Raw genomic sequence first — 21857 nt, 5'->3', positions numbered from 1 at the left:
AAGCCTACAAATATTTTCAGAAAGTTAGTAGACATTGCTTAAATAAATTAAATATGAAACACATTAACTATGAGGAACAACTGTATACTATGAATAAGGACCACAATCTGTCTAACACCTCCTTTGGGTACTCTTTCCATTGAGCAACTGGTCCTGGTAGATGTTAAAGAAGTGAATTCCTAATCTCCCGTACTACTTCTTGTGACTCAAACCTTGTGCTGCAGATTAATTGTTACATAGTAAATATCAATATAAAATATTTAAAAGATATGCAATAATTGAAAACAAAATACTTACGGTCGATTATCGATATACACTATTCGAATGAGTCTTCTTGTGCCAGTCTGAGAAGACCTTGTTTCCTGTGTTGGCTGTTGACTTGTGTGATCAACTGATGTAGGTGGGTCGTGTACAGGCGCAACATCATCTGTAAAAAAATACATTAGAAACTCTCAGAATGCGCATTTGAACTAATCAAGCATCCAATTAGTTATATGATATACCTATCACAGGAGCCCGTGAAGATGAAGGCTGAGCCTGACTACTACTGGATGAGCGACCACTATAACCTCCACGAACCATATTCTAACAAATAACATATGTCATACAATACATTCAAATAATTCACATCAAGTATTATAATGCATTCAAGTCATTCACATCAAGCATTGCAATGCATTCAAATAATTCAAATCATTCACATCAAGTATTGCACTAATTCAAATCATTCATTGCATAAATTATAATACATTCAAATAATTGAAATCATTCACATCAAGTATTACAATGCATTCGAATCATTCGTATCAAGTATTACAATACATTCAAATAAAATTTTTAATCATTCACACCAAGTATTGCAATACAACTCACATCAAGTATTACAATGCATTCAAGTCATTCACATCAAGCATTGCAATGCATTCAAATAATTCAAATCATTCACATCAAGTATTTCACTAATTCAAATCATTCGTTGCATAAATTATAATACATTCAGATAATTGAAATCATTCACATCAAGTATTACAATGCATTCGAATCATTTGTATCAAGTATTACAATATATTCAAATAAAATTTTTAATCATTCACACCAAGTATTGCAATACAACTCACATCAAGTATTACAATGCATTTAAATAGAGGTTTGTAGTATAAGATTTTGCTCACTAGCTTGAGAATTCTTCCTCGTCACTAGTTTGACTTTCTTCTTCTTCTTCTTCTTTATTGTTTGCCCATCCACTTGGTACATCATTTGGATCACATTCCTCTATGAATGTTTCATCGGCCAATGAAGATATGACATGCATATCATGCGCAACATCGTGACCATAAGCGAAGTCATAGACATCATCTGATTGATAATAATCACTGTCTTCAGCTAACTCATCTTCCTGTAACTGATCATACTCGGGGTATAGTTTGGATTTCACCTTGCAAACTGCCCACCATTCATTTCTATCTAACTTTTTTATACTCGGATATGAAGTATAATAAACTTGTTGAGCTTGCGAGGCTAATATGAATGGTTCATATGTTCCAAACCTGGATTTATGATTCACCTCCACAATGTCTGAAGCTTTGTCGAGTCTTGTTGTAGTTGGATCAAACCAATGACACTTGAATATCGTAACCCTGTTATTCATGCCTAAGTAAGTCAACTCTATTATTTCCTCTATAACACCGTAGTAATCATGTTCATTTTCACCGTAGCTGCTACCCTTGACACACATGCCACTATTTATCGTTGATTTGTTTATACCGTAGTCTTTTGTATGGAATCGATAACCATTTACGATATACCCGTTGTAGCATTGCACAACTTTGGTCGAACCATTTTCTAAATCACATATTCCTTGATCTTTAACATCACCATGGCGAACCTACGCACAGACATAAACAATGATTGTGATCACGATCAATTAAGTAACTTAGTGTTGTTTATAAGTACAAAATTTATGTTAGCTTCTTTACCAACTGTTTCAACCACTCCACAAACTTAGTTTCACGTTCTTTTTGTACTTCTGCATCAGTGAGATGTGAAACTTCACTTTGCAACTCCAGATCAAATCGTCTGCAAACCACAAATACTTATATTACCGAGCCATGTATCCACATATAGAACATAAAAGGATTTATAATTGAGTTGCATATACATATACTTACTCGATGTATGGGTCGATCGCTGAGCAATTAAAAAGAATATAGATGTGTGCTGCATCTTGCTCTCGATCTGTCAATAGCTTTGATCGGCAACTACCAAATGCATGCCCAAGTAGTTGAAATATCGACAGCTTGTCAACTACAATTACTTGTTCTCCATCATCGTTACGGGGCGGGCATGTGTAACGTGTTGGAATATGAGGTTCGAAGTACATAGATGAGAAATTTGAAATCTCTTCTAAAGTGTACGCCTCACAAATAGAGCCTTCTACTCTGGCTTTATTACGAACCTTTTTTTTTAGGTCGAACATGCATCTGACAATAATATACATTTCAAATTTTAAATATCTGTCATTAAAGAGACAAATATAAAAAAACATATACCTTTCAAATGGGTATATCCATCGATATTGCACAGGGCCACCAACCCTTAGTTCATATGGCAGATGTATGATCAAATGTTCCATAACATCGAAAAATGCTGGCGGAAATATCTTTTCTAGCAGACAAACAGTGGTGATGACAGAGTCCTCGAGATTTTTTACATCTGATACAACGACCTCCGATGCGCACAATGTTCTGAAAAATCCGCTCAACTCAGACAATACCCCCCATATAGGTTTGTCTAACATATCATGGAATGCTAGGGGTATTAATCGTTGCATAAAGATATGACAATCATGGCTCTTCAACCCATATAACTGTCCATTGTCAATCTTCACAGCCCGAGCAATGTTAGAGACATATCCATCTGGAAATCTCAGTTGTCTCAACCATTGACATACATGTTTTATTTGATCAGGTTCGAGCACGTACTTCGCCTTTGGTTTCAGTACTTTGTCATTATACTCTTTGAGTTCCAATTCTGGTCTTTTACATATTAATTTTAAATCCATACGGGCCTTCGGATTATCCTTCATTTTTCCTTTAATATTCATTACTATATTGAACACATTATCAAACACATTTTTCTCTACATGCATCACATCCAAATTATGTCGTATCAATAGGGTCGGCCAATACGGTAGTTCCCAAAAAATAGATTTTTTCGTCCAATTGTGATCCTTCCCAAATCCACGGAAGGGTGTAGGATTGCGGGCATCTGTTAATACATCTGGAAAGTATCGCAATCTTCTTAGAATCTCTATGTCGGACAATCTTGAGGATGGACCTTCCGTTTCAGTTGTGCCTGCTTTAAATGCATTCTTTTGACGTCGGAACGGATGATCGTTGGGTAGAAATCGACGATGGCACTCAAACTAGCAAGGCTTCCTTTCATGCCTCAATCTAAAAGCTTTGGAATCCTCCATGCAGTACGGACAAGCCAACCTCCCATGTGTGCTCCAACCAGATAACATACCATATGCAGGGAAGTCACTGATTGTCCATAGAACAGTGGCCTTCATGTTGAAATTTTGTTTTTTGTGGGCATCATACGTGGTAACACCGTCATCCCACAGTACTTTTAGTTCATCAATCAATGGCCTTAGATATACATCAAGATTTTGGCCAGGTGAGGTCGGACCAGGGATCAACAGAGACAAGAAAAGATTTGGATGTTTCATACACAAGCTTGGTGGAAGGTTGTATGGAGTTACAAATACTGGCCAACATGAGTATGGAGTTGATCTACCCCCAAATGGATTAAATCCATCTGTACATAGACCGAGTCTAACATTTCGCACTTCCATTGCGAAGTTCTGATGAGTACGATCAAAGTGCTTCCAAGCTTCAGCATCAACAGCATGTGTGATCTTGTTTTCATCGTGTCAAACTTTATTTGCATGCCATCTCATGTGTTTAGCTGTCCTTGAAGACATATACAATCGCTGCAATCTAAGAGTGATAGGAAAGTAGCGGAACGATTTGTATGAAACTTCCTTTGATCTCGTGCTGCCATTGCCTCTTGTCTTTGGCTTGAACCGAGGATGCCCACATGACGGGCATGATATGTCGTTTTCCTGATCCTTGAAATACAACATGCAGTGATTTGGACAAGCATCAATCTTTTTGTAACCCATACCTAGAGCGTTGACCATAACTTTCGCACGATAGAAATTTTGTGGCAATTTCTCATCTTTGGGCAACATACTCTTCACAATCATGCACAAACGGTCAAAATATGATTGACTCAAATTATACTCGGACTTCAAATTCATTAGTTGAAGAACTGCAGACAAGATAGTGTGACTCTCACAACCGTTCCAAAGTGGCTCATCGGCATCTCTAAGTAAATCATAAAATCTACTAGCTGCATCGTTTGGTGATTCTTTATCTACGGCAGTTCTTACATCACTAGAACTCATAGCAGAACCTAGTTCTGTTTCTGCGACATCAAATATCAAATCCGTATATGGATTATCGTGCACCACATTCACCCGTGCATCAAAATCGTTTCTAAATTCTTCTCCATGAAACATCCAGTTCTGATAATCACTCACAAAACCCTTCCTGTATAGGTGATGTCTAACGCTATGAGGTTCTACAAATCGATTATTCTTACAAATCTTGCAGGGACACCTAATCTGACCTGTGGGATCCACTGTACTGACACTTGCCATTGCAAATTCAATAAAACTGTCAACACCATCCATATATTCATGCGATAACTCATTGTCCACTATCCTACGGTACATCCATTTACCGTTCGCAGTCATTCTGTCGTATGATGTTACAAATAGTATCCTAATGAATTAAAAGAAAACAATCAGAATGCTACAATGAAGAAAATATCAAATTTATCACGCAATATATTATGTCAAACAATAACAAGAATTTTGATGCATGCATTGATAACTTAATATTTTCATGTGCAAACTATTAATGACACGATACAATCATTTGAAGCATGCTTTTATTATAAAATTTCACATGGAAGTCAAAATCAAATTGAAAGTAACTACATGCAAGCATGAATACAATTACATCAAACATTGCAATACATCGTAATCATTCATATCAAACAAATGACAAACATGTACCTGCAGCAAACACACTTCAATATCTCACTAACTACTACCATGCTTAGCATGGACTCCGTACTCCAAAAATAAGAACACTTCCATATTCATACATTAAAATCATGCTCAGCATGATCTCCGAACTCCAACAAAGTAACCCTAAATATCAACAACTAAGTGAGTGTGTGAACAATAAAGTGTTACATCTAATAAATTAAATAACATGTGATACGCTTGCATCACTTACTCACCACGGGTATTTACCCGATTTGCATTGTTTTTGTCACTTACTTACCACGGGTGGCGGGGCACAAGAGAGTTCCGTTGAAAAATCTGCACAAAAAAATATTGTTTTAAAATGAAGTCACCACGAAAAAAAAACTGTTCTGGCAAGGGGTCGACTCCCTTACGAAACATAGGGGGTTAACCCCCTTACGGAACGTAGGGAGTTAACTGACCCCCTGTTCGGGCAGCGGGTCGACCCCCAGCCTGTTACGGCAGGTGGTCGACCCCCTGCCCGGGTCGACCCCCTGCCCGGGTCGACCCCCTGCCGGAAAGGCAGGGGGCAAGGGTCCCCTGCCGAAAAACGCAGGGGGTTAGCCCTCTGCAATAAACGCAGGGGGTTAACCCCCTGCCGGAAAACGCGGGGGTTAACCCCCTCCGTTTTCCGGAAGGGGGTTAACCCCCTGCCGAAAACGGGAGGGGGTTAACCCCCTGCTGGAAACGACAGTGGACGCAAGGGGTTAATCCCTTGCGTTTTCCGTCAGGGGGTTAACCCCCTGCCGGAAACAGGAGGGGGTTAACCCCCTGCCGGAAATGGGAGGGGGTTAACCCCCTGCCGGAAATGGGAGGGGGTTAACCCCCTGCCGGAAACGGCAGGGGGTTAACCCCCTACGTGAAAACGGGGGTTAACCCCCTGCCGGAAACGGCAAGGGGTTAACCCCCTGTGTGAATCGGGAGGGGGTTAACCCCCTACGTGAAAATGGGGGTTAACCCCCTGTCGAAAACGGCAGGGGGTTAACCCCCTGCATGAAAATGGGGGTTAACCCCCTGCCAGAACCAGGAGGGCGTTAACCCCCTGCCGGAAACGGCATGGGGGCGTCGGGCGTCCTTTACCTTTCTCCGAGCAGCGAACGTTGGGACCGGCGGACGGTGGGACCGACGGATGGTGGGATCGGCGAACGGCAGGAGCGGGACCGGCGAACGGCGGGAGCGGCGAACGGCAGGAGCAACGAAAGAAGAAAAGGAAAAGCTACCTGGGATTAGGGTTATTCGAAAGTGAGCGACGGCTTAGCGACGGATTAATTCCGTCGCTAAGCCAACGTAAAATCAAATTTATGAAAATAGCGGTGGATTATATTTTGTCGCCACATCCGTCGCTAAATAGCGACGGACTAGATTCTGTCGCTAACGTCGTTGGTAAATGATGCGATCGTAACGACAAAACAGTCCGTCGCTAATTAGCGACGGACTAGGCGACAGACTATCTTCCGTCGCTATTTTCATAAGATTCATTAATTATAGCGACGAATATTTGTCGCTCGCTAATCCGTCGCTAGTTAGCGACGGAATCTTTCCGTCGCTAACGTCCATCGCTAACAACGTATTTTCTTGTAGTGGAAACCCTATAGAGTTAGGGTTTGGTTATAAATAAGAAAGTTTGATTAGAATCTGGGTCAGACCCAAAGGACCAGATTAATATATGGAGTTAGGTATGGTTTGTGAAATTTTATATCAAACCCGAGCCCAACTCGAGTTCTGACTATGATCCATAATTTTTTCAATGTAAAATTGACAAAAATATATATTTATTTGCTGGGAATGGTCTGAGTCTGGTTCATGTAATCTTTATAGGATTCGGGTATGGTTTCTCTTATAGTGAATTTGATTAAACCCAGATCCAGACCCGAAACTATCATCTTAACTAATGTCTAGGTCTAGTTCCATCTTGATACAAACCAAACCCAACCCATTAAAACCCCTAACTGTGACGTTACATTCTTTTTATAATGATGATGTGAAACCCTTGCCGCTTGGTACCCTGTGAGGTTAACCCCAGGTGGGGTCACTGACAACCAAGCCCACTAGTTAAAGGCACTCGTACACTGATGAGACGAACGGATCAACGCCTTCTTCCCAAGCTCGCTGCCACTTGGGCTACCGAGGTGGGTGTACGACCAAACATGCTTACCACTAAACTATATATAGGGGTAGCCGCTACGTGGCACCTTTTTAACGGTAGGGCAGGCATGGGGCCCACCTCTTTATTAGGGACAGCCACCATGTGGCACCCTTTTAACTGTGGGGAAGGCATGGGCCCACCTCTTTATTAGGGACAGCCGACCCTATCGTAGGACAGAATGTACTCTTAACATTTTTTATATTTATATTTTCTTATTTTTCCTTTTTTTGCACAAGTATCTTTTTATGTTTATATTTTCTGATTTAATTTATAAAGCTCTCTCTCTCTCTCTCTCTCTCTAAAGTGGATAAATCCAGATTTATCATCCCTTTTATCCAAAAAAGTGCATGATCTCCAAATCTCATAGGGTGTGAATAAGGGTGTCAACGGGCCGGGTTTACTCAGAATTGACCCGAACCAAACCCTATAGGGTTCGGGTATGGTGATAAATAAGAAGACCTGATTAATACTCGGGTCTAGACCCTAAGGTCTGATTAATACATGAATCCGGGTATAGTTTGTAAAATTGTATATCAGATCCGAACCCAACCCGAGTTCCAATTAAGACCCACAAATTTTCAATGTAAAAATTATAAAAAATATCCCGTATGTGTGAATCATGATAGATTAGTGATCTAAACCTTGAATGGCAGCTTATGGCTAATGATAGTTATTTTAAAATGGATCATATTAGTTATTGCATGAATGTTCATCAACTACATTAAGGGTGTCAATGGGCCTGACCTATCCTAGGAATGGGTTTGTCGACCCAAATTTAAATAAGTGGTGTTGGTTTCAGGTCTGACCAGGTCTTTCATAGGAGAAAACCATACCCAGATCCATGTAAACCAAGCCTCCGAAAATAACATTTCTTATGCATTTCATAAAAAAAAAAAAGAGTCTTAAGCATAACCTGGGTCAGACTTGGGTTTGGTATGAGATTTCTTAAACCATACTCTGGTGTATCTGTTAACCGAATCTCAGGAGTAAAGACAGAAAGCAGTAAAGACAGGAACATTAATTTGGTAGATAAGTTATTTTCTAATAGCAACCACAACTATAAGTGTTCTAACAGTAGTCATTCAAGCGGCAAGGACAAAAGTCACATTAGAATCTATCATATATTCCTGTGAGTACCATTTGGCTACTAATCTATCTTTATATCTTTTCAATGTTCTATCACTCTTAGTTTTAACCTTAAAGACCTATCTACGTTCTATTGATTTTCTTTTCAGGTGGTAAGTTGGTTAATTCTCAAGTTTTAAAATTTTCTAATGCTCTTATTTCTTCACTCATGGCATTTGTCAATCGGGATAGCTTTTAGTTTTATTATATGAGATTGGTTCGAAGTAGGAGAAATTTTTTTGCTAGACAGGCTCTGTATTGAGGGGCAAAGGACTCATATGTTACGAATCTATTAGGTTATTTATGTTGTCTTTCAAAGTGCCTAATATTTTTTTGTTTCTTGGGCTTCTAGGTTGCATTTGGATGGTAATTCTCGTCTTCTTTTATATTAAATATTTTGAGAATGATCATGATGTTCACCGCATTGATCATTATTATCAATTTGCATTTGAAGTTCATTATTATCAATTTGATTTTCTGATATCAAATCACTATTATTCTTAGAATTCAACTCTAAGAATATATATTAATCTTCTCTCTTAGGCATATTTTTATTAAAAAAAAACTTTTCTCTAAAGGTGACTGTAAAGATATTAAATAAATAAAGAATTAGCCTTATCTTTGAGTAAAAAAAAATATGCTTCTTTCTTTTAAATGTCAATTTTGAGTATTTTATAGGCTTAATTATATCTTTCTGACCAATATGAGTAAAATGGTCATTTTAAAAATCTCTTTAGATAAAATATGGCTTACTATATTTTCCTACTTTTACAAGATTGTGAAAACATATAGCGAGGGGAAGACACTGCGTTAAGTTCATGCCTGATGAGACCCACCATAATGATGGGCAACTCATATGCGTTTCCTTAGTCTTGTGGCCACAAATTGAGCCATACACAATGGCTCAACACTAAATGCATCACTTTTTCTCTAGATATTTTTGGCACAAAATTGATTTTGATTATGGTTTAAGAATGATGAACCATCAAGGATAACTTTATATTGCACCAACAACCATGGCAAACCCTACCTAATTCCAATCTTTTCTGGTGGAAGAATGGAGGAAAGCACTAGTACATGAAAGAAATTTCTCTCGGTCAATCAAATCCCATATGATGTTCCAGATCTTGCTTATGCAAGCAGTCTTTTGCCGTGTGGGCATTGTCAACTGCACGGTGTTAGATGTTACCCTTCTGTTCCTTCATTCGCTTCATGCAATAGATTGCCCACATGAATTGTTAATGTCAGCTAATTCAATCTCCAACTCTTCAGCTTAGAAAATTAATCAGATTATGTTAGATGAAAACCAATTTGTTAACTTAAGATTAATACAAGAAAGGGAAGGAATTAAATAAAACAACAAAAGAAGAGACATGAATAGAAGTGAATTTCTATGAAGAATGGAGATTCGCTGAATACTTTATCCAAGTGTGGTCAACTTGCCCTGCAACACCGTGACAACAATCTGTATATGGTGTTTTTTCTCAAGATTTCCTCACTTTCCCTTAGGCTAGGCCAATAGCCAAACCCACAAGTTCTTTCAGTTTCTAGCATTTCCAAATTCCTACCATGATGCTTCTCTTGAATACTTTGCATAAGAGGGTTATAACTTGTTTGTCACATGAGTTATACCAAGGAATTTATGTAGTTCTTGATCAAGCGACTAGCTCCAACCTCTACATTATTCACCGAGAGAATTGGCTTTTGTATGTTCGAACTTTTTGCACAAGTTTGAGTAAGAAAGGTTTTGACCCCAAATGGCATGATTGTATAACTGGTAGGGGTCGGACTAACCACAGCTTTCTCTGTCGAAAAAAAAGAAAAGTTTGAGTAAGAAAGGTTTTGACCAACTGTTTTGTGGTTCGACTGACCGCTCACCCACAAACTACAAGCAATTGTAGTCAGTCAAATATGAATTACTGAGTCGTGGGAACCAAGGAGGCCATTATTTCATCCAACCATGATAATCATCATTCAAATTACAAAATACTTTTAAAAATGAGACTCAAAGATTGAAGTTAGTGCCTAAATGTATGTGCAGTGTTTTTTTTTTTGTTACAAAAAAAAAAAAACATTCCAAATGAAGGAATAAAGTACATATAACAGTTGGCAGGGTGACTTGAGTAGTTACCCCAACAACAAAGCAGAAAAAAACGACCAAGAAAAGCTAAGAAAACAGAACCACCGAGAGGAAGGTAGCAAAACCACCTTTCTGTGTATAAACTTCCTCCATTCTCATGGTGTATGTTGTCGTCCTAAACAGATTATAGTGCCAAACGGAGTCATAAACTTGCACCTAGCAGAGCACCCATGCAAAGCTTTCAGCTCTGCCTGCTTAGCGGCGTCTCTCTCATATCAGATTTGAGCACAGATCAGAGGACCACCACTTGATTATCAATGTTTGGAATGAAACCGTTTCCCTCTGGCCTGGAGACAGCATGCTAGAAATAGAGGCAAAGAGTAAAACAGCAAAGATGGGGCTGAGAGAGAGAGAGAGAGAGAGAGAGAGAGAGAGAGAGAGAGAGAGAGAGAGAGGATTCCATGGAAATGGAATTCCATAATCCAAACATGTCATCAGAATTTTCAAAGTTGAGCAGGACTTACGACTTGATAATACATGTCTCACGTGTTTGTGAGAGTGAGCACCTATCTTAACATCCTCCCATGCAGGGTAAGACTAGTGCAAGTCATGGTTAACATCCACGAATGGATGTCGGCCCCATTTTCGTTAAGAGAGGAGAGAGGAGTTTCAAAGCATGTGAGTAAACTGCTGTGTAGATATCTGGAGATGACATTGAAAACTAACGTGAACGAACCCTTCGGAATAGAAAAGCATTATTGCACAGATGAGGGCACTGCATGATGGCTGGTGAGAACCCTCGATATTTCAATTAAAACAGGGAACCTTGACCTTCAGGCTCTGTTTGGGAGCCTTTTGTTGGAGTTACATTGTAGTTCCCCAGTACTGTCATGATATCTTCTGTTTGAAGTAGTGTTGTCAAAACACTGCATTGAGAATGGAGCTGGCAGCCCTAACACTACATTTCAACACTATCCACAAGAGGATGTTTTTGGCAACTCTATCCCTCAGTACCACATTTTGGCAACACATGGAAATGGTGTTTTCATCTCATGCAAGGCTCCGAAACAGAGCCTCATTTTGAATAATAAGAAATTATCAAGTTTGGGCTCACCAATAGCGAAATTTCAGAAGAGCAGCCAATGGGGATTGACCGCCTGCCTTTGTTTTTAGGTGTTGACATCATTGTCAATGTATGCGGTTGCATTTGGCAGGCAGGCAGACAATCCCCATGGGCTGCTTTTCTGGTGGAACCTGCAGTTCCACCATTGGTGAAACCAAACTTCACAATTTCTGATTATCCAAAATGATAGTCAAGGGTGATTTTTCTAATTTTTGAAACTTAGTCTTTTACAAAGTTAAAAACTACCGCACCTCGGCGAGGCTATTACCAAAACAAGAGAACAGAGTGCTTGATGGCCTAGAAATCACTGGTGCTAGGACGTTGCCAGTCCTGGTCCTTGCTTTTGCAATTTCCATATACAAACTAAAGAACGCTGATTAACATACAACAAACTCCGACAGAACATGATGAATGATTAATCGAACCAACCCAAGCAGCCTTTTCATATAATAAGCACACACGTCAAATTGTCAAGGCCGTAGAATAACAATGGGAAGTTACCACAAAACAGTCACTGGTGTGGTAAGAGCCCTGAATTTGTAGATGCCAAAAGCATTCTGGACTGCATGGGAACTAAAGCGTTGAAAGAGAACAGCAACTGGTATTTGCTTGGCTGCTCCGTTCTGACTTCATGCAATCAATCATACATACCGTTCTGACTTCATGCAATCAATCATACATACCTTCAACCTCCCACACATCAACAAGGAAATCAACCATTTCCTGTAGAAAAAGGAATCATGACACAGCCATAAGAACTAGCTGCTTTTTGTACATGCAGGTAACATATTCCTAAAAGTTCCTATTCAAAAAATGCCAAAACATGAACGAACATATTCTTTTTTACATTCAAGGGGGTTTCATTAAGAACAACATGCTTGACCTTGTTCAAATGTAAAAATTATTGTTCATGATTGAAAGGAAACAAGGAAAGGCTTAAGTATATTATCATAACAATGTTTTATATAAAAAAGAGAAAACCAGGAAAAGGGATGCTTTTGAAACTAAAATGGACTTTTTGCATCTAACATGATTATGTAAAGCACCACACGGAGTCGTGGACACCAGTAAAGATTAGTCCATTATGAGCTTCTTCAGAAGTTGAAAATGGCTTGAAATTTTCATATTAACTATCCAATGCAAGCAATTCAGATTCTAGAAACACTATAAATATGACAATTCAATATGATAAAATTGTATTTCCTCACTTGAATGCAGCAAATTGTTCTGAATTTCATACTGTAGAATTATTTTAAAAGATTGCTATATTATAAACATAAAGATTATTTCGAGCATATCTGTTAATAAAACTAGTATGTCTTCTTCCCGAACACTCCGCTACGGCTAATGGGAGGACCTACATTGTGTTTGAAATCCATAATTTTCTTAATTGACTGACAATGTCAACTTATTATTGCTATTATTTAGTGGAATAGAAAATCTTTTTAGAACCACTTTTGAGAAAACCATACTCCATACATTTGCAAGTCAGCAAATTAAAAGTGAATCATCAAGAACGAAAAGGAAGAAACTTACTGAAAGAGCGATTGGCTGGGGGAAGGGTTTGTTTGTCCCTAGTAAACTTTCATACGTTGCATTCCAACTGCTCCAGTGGTGTTCCAACCAAATGTATCAGAAGCACAAAAAGACAAAATGAATATAGAATGGAAGCGAATATGCATGAGATATACAAAATAGGAAAATGAATGAGGATTGGATCACAAGGGTCACAACTGAAACAATATTGAACCATAGTAACAAGGAAATCAAAGGCATTTTGTGTAATGAAGTACAAGAATGATTCAAATGTCACTTATGGACATATATGATTACAATGACCACTTAGGGTCAATTATATGAACACAAATCCACACAAATCAGCTACTTAAGGGCACACAACACACATAAAAACATAGATTTGTATTGAGAAAATTCTCTAAGCAAAAACATACATGAAGAGGGATTTCAACCCCTTTATATACAAAAAGGAGAACATGTGTAGCCCTAGGGACCTCCCCAATGGCTAGAAATGTAGTTGTTGGGGAGATCCCAATGGCTCTATGGTCAAAAGACCAAAAAAATCCCTATCCTATTTTAAGATGTACAATAACAAAATAAAAAAGAAAATAAAACAAAAGAGAATATATACAATGACCACAATACCCAAAAAAATATAAAAAGACAGACTAAAATACCCCCTATATGTACATACATTGACACTTCCCCTCAAACTTACGATGTGATCAACGAAAGTTTGCCTAACAAGAAATGAAACTTAGGAGAAGAAAGGGCTTTAGTGAAGAGGTTTGCAAGATGATATTCAAACATGACATGCAACAGCGAAATATTATTCAGAAATTACTCTCTGACACAATGGCAGTCCATCTCGATGTGCTTAGTGCACTCATGAAAAGTATGATTCTCAGAAATGTATATGGCACTTTTGTTATCACAACATAATTTGGATGGTGTTGTTGATGGTACTCCCATGTTTTCTAGTAAACTCCTCAACCAAACAATCTCTGATGTTGTGGTGCTCATAGTACGATACTCGGCTTCTGCGGATGAAAGAAACACCTTCTGTTGCTTTTTGCATTTTCAGGACACCAGTGAATCTTCTACCAAAACACAGAAACCAATGGTTGAATGTCTATCATTGGGATCTCCTCCCCAGTCTGAGTCAGAATATGCAACTAATTCAAGAAGAGATGAGGAAGATAATAATAGTCCTATTTTAAAAGGAATTTATTAAATATCTAACAATATACACACAACACTCATATCAACTGAGGTAGGAGAGTGCTAAAATTGACTAGTAGTGTGTACTTATGGGATATGTCTGGTCAGGTAATAGTCAAGTATGTGAAGGCACCGATCATCTGTCGATACAGTATGGGATCGTCCAATGGGGTTCCGTCATCAATCTTCATCTTTGCATTGATAACTTCGGGTGTATCCACTCTATTCTCATTAGTTAGTTCAGACCTATCAATAATCTCAGTAGCAAATTTAGATTCAGTTAACAAATATCCTCGAGGAGAATAAGCTACTTCAATCCCCAAGAAAAATCTGAAAAAGCCTAAATCAATCATTTCAAATTTTTGTTTGAATACATACTTAATATGATTTACTCTCTGTTTATCGTCTCCTATTATGATCATATCATCAACATAAAAGAGCAAAATTGCAATACTTAAAGCAGATTCCTTAACAAATAAAGCAATGTCAGTATAACATGAAAAATATCAAAGACTAGTCATAACAGAACTAAAGCGATCATACCAGGCCTCGGTGCTTGTTTGAGACAATACAAGGCCATGTTAAGATGAAAAACCTTTCCATTCGGAATATCATACCTAGGTGGTGGATCCATATAAACTTTTTTTAATTCGCCAATAAATAAGTCATTTTTGGCATCCATTTGGTAGATAGGTTATTTTCTAATAGCAACCACAACTATAAGTGTTCTAACAATGGTCATTCTAGCGGCAAGGACAAAAGTCTCATTATAATCTTATCCCATATTCCTGTAAGTACCATTTGACTACTAATTTGTCTTTATATCTTTCCAATGTTTTATCACTCTTAGTTTTAACCTTAAAGACCTATCTACATTCTATTGATTTCTTCCCAGGTAGTAAGTTGGTCAATTCTCAAGTTTCAGATTTTTCTAATGCTCTTATTTCTTCACTCATGGCATTTGTCATTCTGGATAGCTTTTAGTTTTATTATATGAGATTGGTTTGAAGTAAGAGAAAATTTTTGCTAGACAAGCTTTGTATTGAGGGGCAAAGGACTCATATGTTACGAATCTATCAGGTTATTTATGTTTTCTTTAAGAGTGCCTAATATTTCTTGTTTCTTGGGCTTCTAGGTTGGAATATTTTTCTCAGGCATTAGGATGGTAATTCTCTTGTCTTCTTTTATATTAAATAATTTGAGAGTGATCATGATGTCCAATGATGTCCACCACATTGAGTATGCATTTGAAGTTCATTATTATCAATTTGATTCTCTTCTGATATTAAATCACTATTATTCTTAGAATTCAACTCTAAGAATATATATATTAATCTTCTCTCTTAGGCACATTTTTATCAAAAAAACTTTCCTCTAAAAAGGTGACTGTAAAACCTGTAAATTTTTTAGATATTAAATAAATAAAGAATTAGCCTTATCTTCGAGTAAAAAAAATATGCTTCTTTATTTTAAATGTCAATTTTGAGTATTTTATAGGCTTAATTATATCTTTCTGACTAATAAGGCTAAAATGGTCATTTTAAAAATATCTTTCGATAAAATATGGTTAAAATATTCAAATGATCATGAAAAGTAATTGTTTGAGAGAGTCGCAACCTCACCTAGGTGTTTTCAATGTCTTTTGAACTTAATTAGACACAATTTAGTGGTTTTTGAAACAAATTCGAATAAAGGGTATTTTGGTCATTATAATCAAAAGTACTACTTAAAATATTTAAACTATCATTCAAACAACTTATTTTAGTGAGTTATGATTCATCAAGGTGTTATCGAAGTGTTTTGAATCTAACTAGATGTATTTCAGTAGTTTAAGAAGAAACTCTATCAAAAGGGCATTTTAGTCATAAAATAATTTATGAGAAACACTCTAAGAAATAAGTTGCTATTTTTGAAAATACCAAAATCCTTGGACCATTTAAATTTAGATGAGTAATTAATACAAATAAAATGTAAGAAACTAATCTGAAAAAGTTGGGGGATTTTAAAATGGACCCGAACTCTATATACAGGTTAGATCCAAACATAGAGTTTTAAAGGTTTTCAATAATAAATAAAAGTTTAATTAATTATAAGATTTAGCTTTAGACAATATTTTGGATAAATTAGACCATTTGTGTATACTTAATTGTGACAAATATATATGTAATTTTCTATTGTTTATCGTTTTTTTTTAAGTCTTGGTCAATTTGGACCCAAATCGGATCCAAATTGGACCTGGTTTCATTAGAAGCAAGGAAGGTTCCATGGCTAGGGCCCACTAGCGCACCCGACCCTTTCTTCCCCTCTTCTACCCATCTTATTTACACAAACCCCTAATCCCATTCTCCTCCTTCTCTCTCTTCTCTCATTTCCCTCTCACCCACTCTGTGTTTTCCCTATTCGTGAGACACAATAGTGTAAGTTTTATAAAATATGTTTTTAAAAGGATAAACCGAACACCAAATAATAAAAACCGGTTCACACTAGTGGTAAAGTTCGGGTCAAACTCAAGGAACGGGAACAAAATCTAAGTATTCCACACAAAATCATATCTTTATTGCCTTAAAAACAAAAAAATAAAATATAGCAAACAAGCGCGAAAACCTATTACAAGATGTTCGAGCAGAAATAAAAATTAATACTACCTGATTAAAATTGGCCTAAGGCCCTACTTAACTAAAATAATAAAGAGAAAAAGAGTAAATGAAAACGCCTTTGCTCGCGAACCACGATCCTTATATGTGGGTGTTGAGAATCTTGGTGCGTCCACCTCAATGCCCACCACCTAGCCTCGCTTCTAGCTCACGGCAGCCACCTGCACAAACAAAGACACATAACCAAAACAACGAACTACACACGACTATGCTAGTGAAAAACGAAGAAATGAGAGCATTAAACATAAAATAAAAGAACTAAAAGAATCTAAACACAGATCCCAACATAACCATGTTGGTTTTTTATCTAAAATAAAGTGTCCTCTGTTCTAGGACACGACACCAACTGAAAAAATCACAAAACAAAACTTAGAAAGTGCAAAAATTATAATTTTTCCCTACGCGATTGGAGAATCGGCCATTCTGGACAGATTCTCGTAAAACATAAAGACAGGCAAGTAAACGGTGCCAGATTCTAATGAAATTTTGCAAAAACGTTCCTGACATGCTCAAGAATCCAACACAATTTACGAAATAAAAAAAAATCCATAAAAAGTTACATAAAATGACAACGACAAACTGAATAACACAAAACCGATAAACAGAATATTTCTGAACAGATTTCGGGAAAACAACGTGACAGACAACCAAATGGATTCGAATTCAGACGAAAATTTGCAGAAATATATACATCCGAAATCTCCAGATATATGCAAAACAATATAAAAAATAAATAAAACCAGAAATTCAAAACTAACAATCTTGCACAAACTCGACAAATGCTCTCATTATTTATTTTCTGGAAAAAAAATATATTCTAAATAATAGAACTAAAGGAAAAGAAAATGAATTAATCTCCTAAATAACAGAGAAAATAAAAATTAAAAATAAAATACAGAAAATAAAAGAAGACTAACTAGATCTATCCGGTGGCTTAGGTTAGGCGATGGCCAACTCTAGCCGTCAGTTTCTTTTTTTTTATTTTCTATTCTACAAAAAAAATTACAAAGAAAAAATTCAAAATATATGTTGGAAGCATAAGAATTAATTAAACCTAATCTGATCAATAAAAGAAAATCAGAAAAATAACCGAAATTAAAAACTAGATCTAACGATAGAGGAGAAGAGGAAGAAGATAATGAACCATCCGATCCAGCGTCTCCCGATGGATTGGGTTGAAGAGAGAGTGAGCTTTGGCTTCATAAAGCATGCAGCCAACCTCCGGAGGTGTTTTTCACGTTGATCTTGCAGAAAATAGAGAATAAAATAGAGAAGAAGAAGAAGAAGGAGAAAAAGAAAAGAAAAGAAGAAAGAAAAAGAAGGATATGACATTGGAAAGAAGAAGAGAAGAGGGGTTTGGGATTCACGTGAGGAGGAAAGAGGGGAAAAAGAAGAGGGGGTAGACTGTTGAGAGGGTCAAGCTGCTCCTCACGCCCCTCTCTTGCTATTATTTATATTAGAATTCTAGGTTTTAATAAACAATTACCAAAACCACACTTAATTTAAAAGTTATTTCAAAAGAGTACCTAAATTTATCATAATTTGCAAAAACAAGAGTGGCACCTAGGAGGGGCATTGTAGAAATTTTGTTAATCAAACCACAATGGATTTGAGTTGAGTGGACTACTAAACACGTGTGGATCAAATCCAAGATCTGTAAGATGGCATTTTGGGCCGGATCTGGAACCGGCTCTCCTTGACATTTGATCTAAAACCATAAAACGGCTATAACTTTGTCATTTTAGCTCTGATTTGGACGAAATTCGAACCATGACTCCTTGACACCTAAAACACCAAAAACACGGGCATCAAAACAATAATAGACACATAAATGCATGAATTTAATAATAAATATGAATGCATTTTCATGCATTATCACCCAGCCGACCAGACCACCCATTTGAGGAGCACCCACCTCTATCAGACGGCCACCCTCGACCTTCCTCCCTCAGCTAGAAAAGCCTTTGATCAGAGAGAAGTCTAGGCCTCTTGCCTCTGAAGCACGATTTCATCGCCTACATCGACTACGAGACCCTCAGGAAGCTTAGGAAGAGGTCCATCATCTGTGCCTCCAAGGACACCAAGAAGAGGTGGAAGAAATCTGTTTTCGATGTTGCCAGCGTCCTTCGAATCCTCGAGATTTATCAGAAGGTGGCCACCCACTTCAAGGGCAACCTCAACTTCTAGTTCCGGTACCTGGAGTACTACAGAGAACGCCGCCATGGCCGTATGAAACGGGCCCTTGCTGAAGCACTTCGCTTTCATCCAAAAGTTCCTGGTCTTTGGATTTACACTGCTGCTTGGGAATTTGACCACAACTTACATGTGGTTGTTGCTCGTGCTTTAATGCAAAGCGGATTGCGAGCTTGCCAATAATCAGAAGATCTATGGATTGAATATCTACGAATGGAGCTAAATTAGCTTCATAAGTTAAAGGCTCGAAAAAATTGCTCTTGATGGCCAGGAACTCGATTCAGAGAATGAACTAGATGTACTTAGAAAGCATGGATCTGACATGTTCCAAACAATTTACAATGAAGCTGTCGAGGCTATTCCATCTAGCATGAGTTTGCATCAGCGACTTTTGCAGATTCTCGATACTGTTGATGTGTCTCTACGAGATGAAATAAGAGGAGATTATGGGAAAGATGCGTGAAATTTTTTAGGAGATGAGAGCTGCTGGGATTGGCTTGCTAGGATGCAAGTCTCTAAAGGGGGAAAAATGAATATTTCAACGGATGTTTCTCAATTGAGAAAAGCTTCTCAGGTAGCATGATGGAATTTTCTTTTAAGCGCCCAATTTAGCTTTTGGCATTTTTGACCGTGCACCAAGTGTTTGATGTTTTGTTAGCTTCAACAGTCTTTGAAAATTTCGAAACCCCTCGGTATTTTGGATTTTGATTCGTTGTTCTTCACATTGTTAAGGTAAGATTATAAGAATATGAGTGAGGTAAGTTTCTTCAAGCATCACATGCACAGGAAACAGAAAGAAAGACAGAGAGAAGGAAAAAAGGCTGGGGCGGCAGAAGAATACACGACCTCCAAGCCCTAATTCATATATAAACATAAGTAATATGATATTACAATATTGCCATTAATGAAACATTATTCTGCGTGTTTTGATATAACGTGCATATGGATCTGGATCCAGATCCATACGCATACTATATTTAACACCCTCCCTCAAGTTGTACGTGGTTTTAAAGCATGTACAACTTGCTCTTCAATAGCCAAAATTGGCATCCTGTTAACCCTTTGGTAAACAAGTCTGCCACTTGATCTTCTGTTCGAACATGACGTAGTTCTATCTCCTTCATCTCGACTTTCTGCCGTATAAAATGTTGATCAATCTCAATATGCTTCGTTCTGCTATACTGAACAGGATTACACGCAATGTTTATTGCGCTTTGATTATCACATAGAAGAAATGATCGAATAAGTGTCTCCCCAAGGTCACTCAATAAGTGTCTAATCCATGTAGCTTCTGCCGTGTCTGCAGCCATCGACCTGTATTCAGCCTCTGTACTTGATCGTGCCACTGCCTTTTGTTTTCTGCTGCTCCAGGACACTAAATTGTGTCCAATATATACACAATATCCAGATACAGACCGTCTCTCATCTGGATCTCCTGCCCAATTTGCGTCTGTATAAGTGATGAGTTCATGCCCTTTATGTAGGTTATTGCTCTTGCGATAAACAAGTCCGTCTCCTATAGTTCCTTTTAAATAGCGTAGAATGCGCTTCACAGCTTCCATATGACCTTCCGTTGGAGCATGCATAAACTGGGATACCTGATTAACAACATAAACTATATCAGGTCTGGTAAAGGTCAAATACTGCACCATCCCCACGAGACTTCTATACGTTGTAGTGTTGACACAAAGATGGCCATTTTCAGAGCTCAGGCTTTGATGTAATATACTGGAAGTACTGACTGGTTTGCAATTCGTCATCCTGACTCTTTTCAGAAGATCAAGAGTGTATTTTTGTTGCATGAGTGTCAATGTGTCCTGTTGTCTGTCAACTTCCACACCAAGGAAGTACCTCAACTCCCCTAAATCTTTCATCTTGAAAGTTTTCATTAAAAATCGCTTCACGTCTTGCACATGGTTATTTGAACTCCCAGTGATCACAATGTCATCAACATATATAAGAAGAAGTATAACGATGTCTGTCTTTTGATAAATAAAGAGCGAGTGATCCAGAGAGCATCTTCTAAACCATAGCCTTGGATTTGCATAGAGAAACTTTCAAACCAAGAACGAGACGCCTGTTTCAACCCATACAGAGATTTCCTTAGTTTGCACACCCAGGCAGTAGGGTCCTTCTCGGCATATCCAGGTGGTTGCTCCATATATACTTCCTCCTTTAAAGTTTCATGCAAGAATGCATTTTTAACATCCATCTGGCTAAGCCTCCATCCTCGATCGACTGCTAGGGATATGATGACACGAATTGTACCCATTTTGACTACCGGACTAAAGGTCTCATCGTAATCTTCACCATATTGTTGTGTGAACCCTCGAGCAACAAGTCGCGCCTTATATCGGTCAATACTACCTTCGGGTTTATACTTTGTTTTATAAACCCATTTTGAGCCAACAACATTCTTTCCTTCCGGTCGAGGTACTATTTCCCAAGTCTGGCACTCATGAAGTGCTTCCATTTCTTCATTCATAGCGTCAGTCCAATGACGGGACTGAAGAGCTTGATTAAAACAGGTGGGTTCCTCCTGTTTTGTGAGTTGAGACATAAACAACTGAAAGTCAAGGGAAAAGGTCTCATAACTCACCCATCGTTGAATAGGATGCCTAATGCGTGATAACCTT

The 21857-nt window shown here is 37.8% G+C and overlaps 1 protein-coding gene across 4 annotated transcripts in view; it reads right to left on the bottom strand.

Annotated features, from left to right (window-relative positions):
* Positions 1 to 12018: 12018 nt before the first annotated feature.
* LOC149828452 (uncharacterized) overlaps positions 12019 to 21857 on the bottom strand; it is a 39400-nt gene continuing 29561 nt past the window's right edge. For 2 of the 4 annotated variants that reach the window (XM_090017585.1, XM_090017582.1), the window contains exons 5-6: positions 13172 to 13238; positions 12019 to 12358 (exon numbers count right to left, since the gene is read on the bottom strand). In XM_090017585.1, coding sequence (XP_089873711.1) covers positions 12305 to 12358; positions 13172 to 13238 — 121 coding nt within the window. In that variant the 3' untranslated portion in view covers positions 12019 to 12304. The remainder of the gene's footprint in view (positions 12359 to 13171; positions 13239 to 21857) is intronic. The other 2 variants (XM_090017583.1, XM_090017584.1) reach the window with 2 other exon arrangements.

Source organism: Nuphar pumila, chromosome 9, assembly GCF_984573655.1.
Source record: "Nuphar pumila chromosome 9, dmNupPumi1.hap1.1, whole genome shotgun sequence".
Lineage (NCBI taxonomy): Eukaryota > Viridiplantae > Streptophyta > Magnoliopsida > Nymphaeales > Nymphaeaceae > Nuphar > Nuphar pumila.
Note: the sequence above shows the minus strand (reverse complement) of the source record. Positions and strands in the feature narration are given on the sequence as shown.